The sequence below is a fragment of the Plasmodium cynomolgi genome, chromosome 13 (genome assembly GCF_000321355.1).
Source record: "Plasmodium cynomolgi strain B DNA, chromosome 13, whole genome shotgun sequence".
NCBI lineage: Eukaryota > Apicomplexa > Aconoidasida > Haemosporida > Plasmodiidae > Plasmodium > Plasmodium cynomolgi.
The window spans coordinates 1,635,444-1,648,600 of record NC_020406.1 but is presented as its reverse complement, the minus strand read 5'-3'; the positions used below and the strand labels follow the sequence as shown (position 1 = coordinate 1,648,600).

At 39.5% G+C, this 13,157-nt stretch overlaps 5 protein-coding genes across 5 annotated transcripts; 4 read left to right on the top strand and 1 right to left on the bottom strand.

The window, feature by feature from the left end:
- The first annotated feature begins 264 nt into the window (after positions 1 to 264).
- On the top strand, positions 265 to 3,609 carry PCYB_134520 (hypothetical protein). Its single transcript, XM_004224477.1, has 4 exons — positions 265 to 634; positions 851 to 2,442; positions 2,545 to 3,051; positions 3,115 to 3,609. Exons 1-2 carry the CDS (start codon positions 613 to 615, stop codon positions 2,440 to 2,442), a joined length of 1,614 nt encoding a protein of 537 aa, XP_004224525.1. The 5' UTR covers positions 265 to 612; the 3' UTR covers positions 2,545 to 3,051; positions 3,115 to 3,609.
- A 963-nt stretch (positions 3,610 to 4,572) lies between these two features.
- PCYB_134510 (GTP-binding protein) lies at positions 4,573 to 6,336 on the top strand (the record flags this gene model as incomplete). Its single annotated transcript, XM_004224476.1, has 2 exons — positions 4,573 to 4,791; positions 4,846 to 6,336. The coding sequence occupies 2 exons, from the start codon at positions 4,573 to 4,575 to the stop codon at positions 6,334 to 6,336; spliced, it is 1,710 nt and encodes a 569-aa protein (XP_004224524.1).
- Positions 6,337 to 6,898: 562 nt separating this feature from the next.
- PCYB_134500 (hypothetical protein) lies at positions 6,899 to 8,592 on the top strand (the record flags this gene model as incomplete). The annotated part of the gene is made up of 2 exons (XM_004224475.1): positions 6,899 to 7,779; positions 7,869 to 8,592. The coding sequence occupies 2 exons, from the start codon at positions 6,899 to 6,901 to the stop codon at positions 8,590 to 8,592; spliced, it is 1,605 nt and encodes a 534-aa protein (XP_004224523.1).
- A 423-nt stretch (positions 8,593 to 9,015) lies between these two features.
- On the bottom strand, positions 9,016 to 10,380 carry PCYB_134490 (hypothetical protein; the record flags this gene model as incomplete). Its single annotated transcript, XM_004224474.1, has 2 exons — positions 9,016 to 10,038; positions 10,249 to 10,380. The coding sequence occupies 2 exons, from the start codon at positions 10,378 to 10,380 to the stop codon at positions 9,016 to 9,018; spliced, it is 1,155 nt and encodes a 384-aa protein (XP_004224522.1).
- Positions 10,381 to 11,889: 1,509 nt separating this feature from the next.
- On the top strand, positions 11,890 to 12,873 carry PCYB_134480 (hypothetical protein; the record flags this gene model as incomplete). Its single annotated transcript, XM_004224473.1, has 1 exon — positions 11,890 to 12,873. A coding segment is annotated over exon 1 (906 nt), but the record flags the coding sequence as incomplete, so codon positions are not given.
- Positions 12,874 to 13,157: the final 284 nt, after the last annotated feature.

The window sequence follows — 13,157 nt, the reverse complement described above, 5'->3', positions numbered from 1 at the left end:
AAAAAAAAAAAAAAAAAAAAAAAAATTTAACTTTTTAACATTTCAACCTTTTAAACATATTTTCCTACAGTTTTTTATATAAACCCTTTGAATAGTTTAAATGAAAAAATATTAGCGCCATAATTTACCGCGTGCTTTTGTGTTTTCTCAATTTGTAGCTCCCCTTTTGCAGTTTATCATTAACTACCAGCGCTGCATGTTTTTTATGCCACGTTGTTGGCAAATCGACTAAAATTGGGGCCACGCAGGAAAGCAAAACAAAAACATCTGCTACCCTTGTCGGTAGAAAAAACTCCTTTAAAATTTTCAAAATATTCCAATTTTGTAGAAGAAAATATACTTAAGCGCAATCCGGAGGTAGCACAAGTTGGAGTTCGAACTCGAAATTGAAGTTAAAATAGAAGTTGCGCAAAATGGAAAGATAACCCCATGGAATATTTTATACGTAGAAGAAAAATAACATTTCTACGGCGAGCTTCATTTTGCGTATGCGTACCTCCCCGTTTTGGCTTCCTAACCCAGCGGATGACCAAGACGTGTGGTGGCATTATCCCGCCCCAGCCATATCTTCATTTCAGGACATACAATTTTTAATCCCCTCTTTGGAAAAACATGCCATTGTACATAAATAGAGGTATAAATATACCTGCATAAGCTATACTTTGGGGGCTGCTAATTAATTCCCTTCTATTTGTGTCAGCAGTTCCCCCTTTTCACCTCCGCGTGGGGATTGCCCTGATTATGGTTCTTCATATCATCTTTTTGCGTATGCAAATAACGAACCTATTTGTTTGTACGAATGCGCATCTGGAGGTTCACCCATGTGCACATGCTTTCCCATAACGTACAGGCAACATCCGGAACAGAAGAGAACTGAGAAAATTGGCCAGGATACAAAAAAAGGAAAAGAAGCTCCTTTTTTCCAAAAAGAAAAAAAATACCCAGGGAAGAAATATTTCCACTATCAATACCCCCGATGAATCGCTGGAGGGAAGGTCAACAAAACAGGACGAAGGAAATATGAAGAGAAAAAGAAATTACAGCGAGGGCAACAATTTAAACGCCACACCCAAAAAACAAAAAAAAACATCTCATAGCAAAATTAAGTATGATATATCTGCTGAGCAAGAAAAGGATAATCAGTTATTATCGTACCTGTCGAAGAAGTTAAAGATTAACAACAAGGATGATGGGAAAAATAACGAGGAAAAAATTTTTAAACAGTTGGAGAAGGACGGGTTTGACACAAATTTGCTAAAATTGACCGACATCATATTTGGAGAATTTCAGAAAAGTTATAAAAAAAAATGTAAAAAGGGTAACAATGCCCTGCGGGAGGGGGATGACACGCCGGGGAGGTCCTCTGAGGATGAGGGGGTTCTAAGCGAAGGTAGAGATGATGCACCAAGCGAGGAAGACACGGAGAAAAAAGAGACACAAAAGGAGAGGCAAAAGGAGAGGAAAAAGGAGAGGAGGAAGAAGAAGAGTCACACAGGGATAACGCAAAACGGAGCGGAAAAAGACGCAGAAGGGGAGGAGGGGATGCTTCCCTCCAGGGGAAGGGTGAGCGAAGGGAAGAAAACCGCAAAAGCGGAAAAAAAGAAAAAGAAAAAGGCACCCAACTATCCCGAAGAAGCGAAAAAGATAGAGAAATTTCTCGTGATTTCTCTGAACAAAACTTCCGAGTTTAATATAAAATGCATTATTCAAGATCTGTGCAAATATTTTCACGAGCTGGACGACGTGAAACTAAAAGTTATGTTTAATGATGCCCTCACTAAAATAGTGTGCAACCATTTTAACAATGTAAATGCTACGGACATTCACATATGCATATGCGTGGTGGTAATTTGTGTGCTGAACAATTTGGTATACCAGAATTTACTGAGAGATTTTTTAAAAGCCCTAACTGGGATTTTTAAACAACACTACGAGGACAATCGCAATTTGATGAGAAAAATAGAAAGAGAGAATGAGCTGAGCAGTGTCGTTGCCCGCAACCATGACAGCCTCCAAGCTGGCAACGAGGATGCTGGACGAAGTGGGCAATGTGCGCCGCTAACTCATTCAAGTGAAGAAAACCAATGCGGTATCCCCACGCAGGGATGTACAAACAAGGCGAAACAAAGCAGTGAAAAACAGAGCAACGCGAAACTGAGCAGCGAGAAACTGAGCAACGCGCAAAATAATCATCTAGTTAGCCAAAAGGAACAGGAGAAATATCAAAATTTTAAAATCATTCTGAGAAACATACTAAAGAGTTTTTGCCTGTTTTATGCCCGCAGTTACCTCGATTTCGATTGCATAACTGATATCATTAATTTGCTGTGTGAAGACATAAGCATTAGCAGCGTGGACAATATAATTATCATTTTGAAGATTTGCGGAATGAAGCTAAAAAGTGAAGATGGCAGTCACTTGAATTACATCACGGATTATTAAAAAAAACAAATCGACAATTATATCGTGACGAATCATATTTGCATCGAAAGGAGCAAACTACGATTTTTGATTAAAGATATCGATGATTTAAAAAATGGCACAATGAAATTCCACTTTTTAAACAAATTTGAATTCCTCTTTAGCATCTTAAATGAGTTTGAAAATAAATATAACTTCAAGGGGAAAATGGTATCTTTTTCATTCTTAAAAAATTTTAAAAGTGCCGAATGTGCCAAAACACAGGGCGGAAAAAAAGGCGCTAAAAGGAGAAAAAGCAGAGAAAACGAAGAAATGGAAAAAAAGGATATGTCTGCAAATGGTACACTAGTTGGAAGCGAAGCTAAGACAGATGATAGGGACAATAACCCTCTCGGTGAAGAAGAAGCGAAATCTGTGAAGAACAAATTTTGTAAGCTAAATTATTTAATGGCGGGGGGAGAAGAAGAAGAAGATTTTAACGAATCCTACTTTGGGAAACTTTTAAAAAAATATAAAATTAAGGGAATTTTACCGAAAAAAATTTTCTTAATCATAAAAAATAGTCTGGACGTAAATGAGTGTGTGCACAATTTATCTTTAATTTTAAAAAAGAAGAAAAACATCCCTCATGTCATCCAAACAATTATTTAAACCCTGCTGTATGAAAAAAAATATAAAGTTGCCTATGCCAAGATGTTAAGAAATATTTCCAATGTTAAAAGTAGAATATTTTTATTCAGCTTAAAAACGGTTTTTATAAATTACTTGAAGAATATCAATAATTACGATTTAAAGCAAGTCCTTTTTTTAAGTAAGTTATTTACTTTTTTGTTTAAAGAGAAGTTATTGAATTTTTGCATTTTTAAATTTATCGAAATGGGTCCACACGAAATAGAAGGGAAAAAAAAACAGAAACATTGTAACCTTTTCTTTTTCTTGAAAACCGTTTTCATTTTAATTTCGCTACATGACAAGTCGAGTGATTTGACCACCAATAGTGAACTGTGGTGTCACATAATGCAAACCACACAGAGCGGGCACTTGGGAAAATCCACCATTTCTGCTTTTAAAGGAATTGTAAAGAAGTACATATTTGACGAGGTAGATAACATCGTGCGCGTGTACCCCAACTTTAAGATAAGATATGCTGAGAAGTTTTTCGCCTTTCTGGGGGTGGAAAAGGAGTAACCGGTTTGTGGCAGCGACGTTGGCAGCGGTGTTGGCAGCGGTGTGGCAATTCGGTTATTCATCCATTTGGTTGGCCATTCATCCATTTGGTTGGCCATTCATCCATTTGGTTGGTCATTCATCCATTTGGTTGGTCATTTATCCATTTTTTTGTTTCCTTTTTGCTCGTTTGCGAGCTTGCTTGCCCATTTATTTATTTTTTTTTTCAAATTTTTCGTTAAGGAAAAAATCAGCGCACAGCTGTGTGGTCATGCATGCGCTGCACACAGTTGTGTTATTCATGCTGACATTTTGTTTTCCTCAAATATGCTTCTTTTGCCCAGCCGGCTCCCCAATTTAATTCCAAAACACGCGCGCAACGGTCAGTTGCTGCGCTTATTTTTTGTATTCCTTCCGCGGTGTTTGATATAACGTATAAAAATTGTAATTTTTTTATCCATGCATTTGTCACTCTTTGAAAGAGACCAGTGTGGCCACGTTATACACGTGATGCTAACTGATGAAGGGGTACCCATAACACGTGGGGATTGTTATAAATACCCCCTTTTTAAAACCCAAATGAGAAAACTTAATTTTGAATGCGCCAGTTTTATGCCGAAAGGGTTTCTCTGATAAGTTGTGCCGCTGTGACCCAATCGGAAAAAAAAAAAAATAATAAAATAAAACGCACATGTATATATACGTATGTATGTACTCCCCCTTGTGAGCGTTAGCGGGACGCCCACTTTTATGTAGGCCACTAGGCCAGGCACATCTCTTTCGAGTGGGGCTCCTCTTCCTTTGTCACCAAATTGGAGAAGAAAAAAAAAAATATATATATATATATATACAGATCGCTGTGCTATTTTCTTCCCTATCCACGATGAAACGGTCGCACGAGCATATCATATATAAGGATCCTCGTCGCAAGTTTCCATTCCTCCCTCATTCAGTAGGAATGAAATTAGGACACTCAAAAGGAATATGCATATTGGATTTACCATTCTGCTCCTTATGATATTCCACAAGAGGGCTGTTTTGTACAATTTTCCGTCCAAGTGTGGAAAGGAGAATACCCTCTTTGTTAACAGCAGCATAAAGTTCAAGGAGGGTGAGAAGCGATCAAGTCGCACAGCAAATAAGCTACACTGCATGAAAAAGCAGATAAAGAAAAACCAATTCCATGACCGGTGTGCAATTAATGTTAAGGGAGGAAATGGGGGAGATGGTATATGCTGTTTTACAACATTTTCGCAGAGGAAAAATAAAAAGTACGCTTCCGGTGGCCGGGGGGGGAAAGGCGGTAATGTGTACCTAATTGGGGATAAAAAAATTGATAATTTTCTAAGCCTTAAATTAAAATCTTTTTACTATGCTGGAAATGGAGGAAAAGGATTAAACAATAATCAAAATGGGGAAAATGGAAAAGACGAATGCATAAATATACCTGTGAATACAATTATATACGACGAAGAGAAGAAGTTTGTTAATTTTATTCATTTAAATGGCCAAACAGTGCTAATCGCTTTGGGGGGGAAAGGTGGAAAGGGGAATTACTCCTACAGAACTAAAAGTCTGAAAATCCCATTTGTCTGCCAATTTGGGGAAAAAACAAAGGAAAAAAAAATTTTCCTGAAAAAAATATTTTTTACCGATTTTGGGATTATTGGCTACCCCAACGTGGGAAAGAGCACGCTGCTCAATAGGATCACCAACGCGAATGTAAAAATTGCCAACTATAGCTACACGTCCAAGTTTCCGAACCTGGGGATATTTAGGCGCGACCGGGGGGAAGAAGCCGTTTTGGAGGAAAACCACCTTATTGGCGAAAACGAGGAGGACGAAGCCGTTTTGGAGGAAAACCACCTTATTGGCGAAAACGAGGAGGACGAAGCCGTTTTGGAGGAAAACCACCTTGTTAGCGAAAACGAGGCGGAAGAAGCCATTTGGGAGGATAATCGCGAGGAGGCAGAAGACCTACTGGAGGGAGAATCTGATTCGACGGACGATACAACGCATGAGGAGGGCGAAAAAAACATCACAAAAAACAACTACACAGTTATCGACTTCCCGGGAATCATAAAAAACTTGGACAAAAAAGTATCCAATATATCATACAAGTACTTGGAGCACCTGAAATATTGCAAAATATTAATTTACATGTTTGACATAAACAGCAGTAGTGATGTCCTACTCGAAACGTATAGAAACATAAAAGACGTTTTGGTGCAGTATGACCCCATTTTTAAAGGCAAAAAAGAAGTGGTGCTACTGAACAAAATTGATATATACAAAGGGAAGAAAGATAATGTGAGTAATGTAATTAACCATTTAAGGGAAAACTTAAAAATAGAAAACATATTTTGCATCTCTGCATTAACGGGGGAAAATGCAGTAGAAGCGATAAATGAAATAGTTTCAAATATTAATGATGAAAACAGTATAAGTGAGTTTTTAAAAAGCTTGCCAGAGCCAATCGATATTGCTAAAATTGAAGATAGTGACAACTTCCGGCCATCTCAATTTGAAATATACAAATATAAAGAAAATGTTTTTATCGTTAAGGGAAAATATATCGAAAATCAAGCCAACATTTTTAATTTTTCCAAAAGTGACACGTCAAAAATTTTTGCCAAAATATTAGATCATTTGAATATAAATGTTAAGCTGAAAAATGTGGGTGCGAGGGAGGGTGATAGGATTATCATAAGCAATTACTCATACGAGTTTTCCCTCGAGGGGGATTAGAAATAGGGTCCACTTGGTTAGTAGCAAATGGTAGAACGGGACTTCTGCATGCTGTTTGGGGTGCCCCTTTGTGCGCAGTTTATGTTAGCCATTCTGTGCGCAGTTTCTGTTAGCCATTCTGTGCGCAATTTCTGTTTCCCATTTTGTGTGCCCTTTTGTGGGCCACCTTGTGCACGTTTTTTTGTGATGGATTTCGCAATTTTTGGAGATCCCCCCCGAGGAAGCTTTGCAGAGTTTTTAATTTGTTGGTCGCGGCGTTCATGTCACATAGTTTTTCGTTCTAACCGCTGTGCAGTTTGTCCGATCGTCCATTTCGCCCCCCCCACCTCCACGAGCAAATGTCACGGTAAAAACAGTCTAGTAAGAAGCCCTCCACACGCCTCTCTACTACCGGTAAAAAAAACGTATATAAAAATCCTCCAGAATGGTCCAAAATAGAAAAATTCAAAAGGGATCCTATCGCAGAGGGGCACAGGAAGCCCAGAGAGGTGGGCCTAATTATGGCCCCACACATAGAAGGCAGAGTGGCAGTTCCCAACATAACGGTAGTGACACCAAAAGGATGCATGAAAGAAATTTACAAAATAGCTCGTTCACCAATTTTGAAGAATTAAGCAAAAAACATACCTTTCTAAACATATTTTTACGCAAAAATAGGAGTGGGAAATTATTTTACAATTTTGGAAAATCTCTAGCTATTTACTTCCTCAGTAAAGCTACCCTAAAGGAGTACTACGACCTCAACTTTTATTTGCCATATGTACAATGCAAAGCATTGGATGAGACTTTGGAACACATAACTGTAGTATCGAAAGGCGAAGATGGCGACTACGTTACTGTTCAAGTGAATGATCTAGCCAAGTTTAAGGATACCCTTTTGATCATGTATAATGAGTACAACCACATGCTACTAAATTTGCGAAGTGAAAAGGAAGAGTGTGTATTGATCAACGAGAGTACCTCCATAGAGGAGGAAAGTAGGGGCAAGAAAAACTACCTCTGTCCGAACATTCCTGGCAGAGCTAATTACATGCACTATATAGCCGACTTGACTGCTCTGCCGAAGGTTCCCGTGGAAGGGGCCTCCAAAGGGGCCAAGCATGGTGAAAGGACTAACGAACGGATTGGCGAACGGATTGACGAACGGGTTGGCGAACAGGTTGGTGAATGGACTAACGAACGGGTTGGCGAACTGACTGTGGAACAGGTAGACAAATGGACACCTCTCGCGCGTGAGACCAATGACGAGGAGAAGGACACCCTACTGCGCGGCAGCCAAATAAAAGTACTGGACATTGGGGTGGGTTCAAACTGCATATACCCACTACTGGGGAATTGCATATACAATTGGTCCTTCGTAGGGGTAGACGTAAACCTAGACTCTTTGAAATTTTGCTACTTGAATATTTTACTAAATAACAAAGAAAACAACATAGTGCTCAAGTATCAAAAGGATCCCAGGAAAATATTTAATAACGTTATAAATAATACAGACTTTTTTTTTTCTCCATTTGTAACCCTCCATTTTACAGTTCCTTGGATGAAGTTAACAGAAACCCCTTTCGAAACATCCGTGCCCACATGAACGAAGTGGTTTATTTTGACACCGAACAAGTTGCATCTACAGAATCGCAAAAGGTGGATGACCAGCTTGGCTCCACGGGAGAGGATAAAACAACCCGTAGTGAGCAGATTGAAGCAGATCTGGACAAGCCACGCGGGGCGAAGGATGATCATCTAGATACCAACTATTCCGTCGGTGCGTCCTACAATAGTGAGGAAGAACATTTCAGTGGGATAAAAGAAGAAGTGGATGGGGGCCTGCAAAGAAGTGAAATAAAAAGTGACATACCTAGCGATCGTGTCGGGGGAGAATACGGTTTTATTTTAAATATGATTAAGGAAAGTAGCTCCTATTTTTACAACGTAGTCTGGTTCACCACCATGGTGTCCAAATTTAAAAATGTGAAATTAATAAAAAAGGAAATAATAAAGTCTATGCGAATGTACACTATGGATAACAAAAAACAAGTCAATTTTCTGGATGCCCTTACACGGAATGACATGCATTTTGATCAGCACCTCCGTTTGCAAAAGGTAGGGGGGTGTTCCTTCCCGGTGCATATAGCACAGCATCGAATTTTCGAGTCCTACACCGGGAGAATAACCAGGTGGATCGTTTGCTGGTCCTACTACGGAGAGGAGCACATCGACCGCGTGAAACGGCTGCTGCAAGCGCGAATTTGTAAAACGTGAAAAAGAGGTGGAAAGAAGTGACGCGAAAAAGAAGTAACGTGAAATAGAAGTAACGCGAAAGAGAAGTAAACCTGAAGAAGAAGTGACCTGAAAAAGAAGTCACTTGAAAAAGAAGTCACTTGAAAAAGCAGTTTGCGCAGTTATGCTTCCCCCGTGCGCGCACTGCTTTTTCGTTCCCTTAAAAGGAACAACCGCCGTGGCTGCTTTCCGGCAAGCGCGGATTAACATTTGACTTAAAAAAAAAAAAAAGTAGAGGTGCGTTGCTACCAAGGCGAAACCACCTCCAAGCGGTAATTGCTTACGTTTGTGTTGAGCAGTTAGGGAGGGAGTGTATGTCTCGAGTAGGAGCGACGACACATAAAAGAGGCTTACTCAAAGTCGCACTACACACGGAGTCAACTTCCCCCACCCCCCACTACTCTGTCAACTAAAGTGCACGAGGATGTTGAAGGAGGAGAAAATGTCCAGGCCATTAGCCCGTTCATACTCCTCCAGGGCATTCTTTATGGAACCCTCAATCTCGTCGTACTCATCCGAATCTATATGCACACTTTTGGAGCTGACCACAGTCACACTAATGCTATTATTCGAGTACGTAATAAGTTTTATTTTAAAATTATGATTACATACTGACTGCATAATGCAGCTTTCGATCTGTTTGCTCCACTCAAAATTTTCTGCATCGTTTGAAAACTTTTCATTCAAGTGTCCAAGTAAAATGGACTTCTTAACAATTTCGATTAGGACATCTTTACTTAAATTGTTAAAAAGAACATTTTCTTCCAAAAGAGAAGTACACATATTAATTTCATTTTTGTCTTCTTCTATCAGTTTGATCATTTCGGTAAATTTTTTTCCTTTGCTCAAAAAAATGGCTATAACATGGGAAATAACTTCTTTATATTTTTTCCCAATTTTTTTAAAGTTAATAAAGTTCCCAACTTTGGAGCTGTTGCTATTCATGTAGGTATCAAAGAGCTCTTCATTTTGTGCCTCTTCATTTTTCGCATTTTTTTCAATCTGTTCCAGAGATAAATTTTTATTAATCAAGTTGGAAACATTTTTTTCGCTTCTTTTAAGGAGCTTCATAATTTCTTCCTCTTTTAAGTTCAAATCTTCCATCATCTTTTTAAAATAATCGCTATCTATAAGTTTTTTACTTTCTTCTGCTTTTAAATTACTAACTAAGGAGTTGTCATCTTCCGATGTGAAATGTTCCAAGAAATTGAAATTTTCCTTTTCTGTTTCACTGGACGGGGTACCCACATCATCTCCATTTTCGTTTTCTTTTATATTTTTTAGCAATTCTGAGTTTATCAGGCATTCCTTCTCGTTATCATTTATCTTTTCTTTCGTCCCATCGTTTTTGTGAAGACCATTTTTACCACTCCTTATGTCAGTGCCGGTGCTCTCCTCATCACCATTTTTCATTTCCTTCTCCCTACCCTGTAAATTGCGCACATTGGGAAATTTTCTCCTTTTTGAAGGTACCACTGGGTTGAGTTTTTTGCCAAATTGAGATTCCCCCCCTATGGAATGTATTCTCAGGTAATGGAAACATTTCCTCTTGCTTCTAATCCCCTTGTAGTGGGGGAATCCTAGCAAACTTCTCTCAACTTGTGGGATTCTCTTTTCGGGACTGAACTGTTTATTTACCTGTACGTTTGTTATTAATATGTTGTTAATTGGATAAAGTTTGCTAGCTACAAAATGCGTTTTGCAACAGTTGAGGGCGTTCATAAAAATGTGCAATAAAAAATTCCAGGTAGGAAAAGAGAATAAATTCATTTTCCCCCATTTCAGTGTTGTAAAAATGTGCAGGTATAAAAAACCCTAATTTATCGACTTTTTTTTTTTTCCGTGATCCCTACCTCCCCGCGCTTGATTCTCACTTCATTTGGGCTACTTTTGCGCGCGGCGTTTTGCTGTCACACCATGCTTGGGGGTCTTTCACCGCTGGATAGTTCCGTTTAGGTAATTCCCACTTCTACGCCATGCTGCTAGCAGCTATGCCGCTTTATGCTGCGCCGCTTTGCTGTCATTCGTTTTCTCTCGTTTCTTCACCGATTCGCCAAATGGCCCTATTGCCAAATTGCCTTATTGTCAAAATGCCATATTGCCAAATGGCCCTATTGCCAAATGGCCCTATTGTCAAAATGCCATATTGCCAAATAGCCCTATTGCCAAATGGCCCTATTGCCAAATGGCCCTATTGCCAAAATGCCCTATTGCCAAATGGCCCTATTGCCAAATGGCCCTATTGCCAAATGGCCCTATTGCCAAATCGCATGTGCACCCCCCTTTTTTGCATCTAACCATGATGCGATTATGGCTCTCTCCCCAACTTAGCTGCATTTAAAATCGTACCAATGGCGGCGAATCACTCATTTATTTTTTTTTTTTCTAAAACGAAAGGGTCCGCTCCGCATTTTAACGCGTAATGAGTGGGCATCACACATTGCTTCACATCTCCTCTTTATTTACATACCCACGATGCAACGCAAAAGTGTAGAGGCATTAGCACTTGACCATCTTTTAAAAACCGTTCTACGTTTAATACATGTATAGTTTGTGCCTCTTTCGTCCGTTGAGTTAGCCCGATGTGCACGCTTAACATTGTTGCTGTCACTTAGCTGTATAAGTACCTCCTATTTTCTTTTTTTTTTTTTTTTTTTTTTTGCTCTCCCTTCGCCATTTCTCCATTTTTTAGGAAAACGTGGTGGCTGAGAAATTAACGGATTTTTTGTTCACCATTGAGGTGTCAGATATGTAGCTTTTCCTCCGCTTCGTTTCGTTGCGTTTTGCTATTTTTTTTTTCGTGGCACTGCTAAACGGGGCAGTACATGCGGATCGAGACAACCCTACCGTTGCGCATGAACCTGTTTAGTCATTAATTTTGTGCTCACCCCCGCATTTACACGTTAGTGCGCTACTCTGAACATGCCCCAAAAGAGAACTTCCTTTTTCTACCGCCAACGCACACACGCACGAGTGGTATGATCAGATTGGCACTCCGTTATGAGTTCCCCCGATTTTATTTACATTAACAGGGGTCCACGCAACGAAATGTTCATTTGCGCCATTTAGGAGGCTTACCTTTATGAACTTATATAGCCGCATTTTTCCCCGTTTGGTCACCTCCCCCCGTGTACGCTGCCCATCCCATTACACGTTGCCTGTCCCATTACACGCTGCCTATCCCCTTACACATTGCCCCTCCTCTTACACGCCGCCCCTCCTCTTACACGCCGCCCCTCCTCTTACACGCCGCTTCCCCCCACACACACATGTTCCCAGCTGCGCGCGTAATTCACTTCTTACTGTCCGTGTTACTCCTCGCCCATGGAATCTCCTGCTGGTCAGACGAAGGGCACATGCTCGTAAGTGCCATCGCATACGAAGGGCTCACTAATGAAGAAAAGTTAGTGCTAGACAAAATTTTTAAAAACTACAAAGAAGACAAGGATTTTAATGACCCCATAACTGGAGCAATATGGTCTGATCACATAAAACCAATTGATTATCACTACCCTGATAAGATTAGGCGAATAGGAGGGATCAACCTAATGAACAAATGGCACTACATAAACAAGCCATACAACCCAACGAATATTACCCTGAATGCGTACCATAAGGAATTTTACCAAAAGACGGATAACGCTTTAAGTGTATTGAAGAGCATATTTACATCATTAAAAAGTGTGAAAAGAAAAGAAAATCATGGCAGTTTTTTTTCCTACAATTTTAACTTAAGATACTTTATTCACATTTTCGGGGATGTACATGAACCGTTACACGCTATCAACTTTTTCAATAAACATTTTCTCGAAGGAGATAGTGGAGGAACTCAAATTCATGTAATGTATCATAAAAAGATGGAAAAATTGCATTACTTATGTGATTGCATTTTTCATTCGAGGAGTAAAAAATGGCCCACCTCTGGGAAGAAAGAAATGCTGGAAGAAGCAAATGCCTTGATGAAGATATACCCCCCTGAGTACTTTGAAGACAGATTAAAAAATGATCTAAGCGATTTAGAATATCTAGATTTTATCATTAATGATAGTTACAGCAAGGCGGTGGATAGCATTTATTCTAACTTCCCCCTTGATACTCTTAATAGCAAAACTTCCTACGTTTTAAACAATTTTTCTGTCGTTAGTATGAAGAAAATGTTGAATGAGCAGATAGTTCTAGGAGGTTACCGCTTAAGGCGGTACTTAAAAATTATGATTGAAAACGTGCCGGACGACCTCGTAAAGGTGCATAAGTACATTAAATAGAAGGAAGTGTATCGGGGGGGGGTGCCCTACCGTACTCGTATTTTTGCGCGTTATACTTGGCACATTAACATTTTGGGTACATCTGCACCTTTTTCGCCACTTCCTGAACGCGCCTCTCATCAGCTGCGAAAGATATGCCCTCTGTTGATACCACCCCCCATTTTTTTTCCTACACTTTTGGTTTAAAACATCATGCAGGAAATGCTTTTCAGTCGACGTACACCCTATTCATCGTTTAACACCTTTGACGATTTTTTTTGTAATTTTTTTTTTTTTTTTTTT

Coding starts and splice junctions, on each gene's coding strand:
- PCYB_134520 (XM_004224477.1), top strand. CDS start 613: ATGCCATTGTACATAAATAGAG. Junction 635..850: donor GCCATTGTACATAAATAGAG/GTATAAATATAC, acceptor CATAACGTACAG/GCAACATCCGGAACAGAAGA.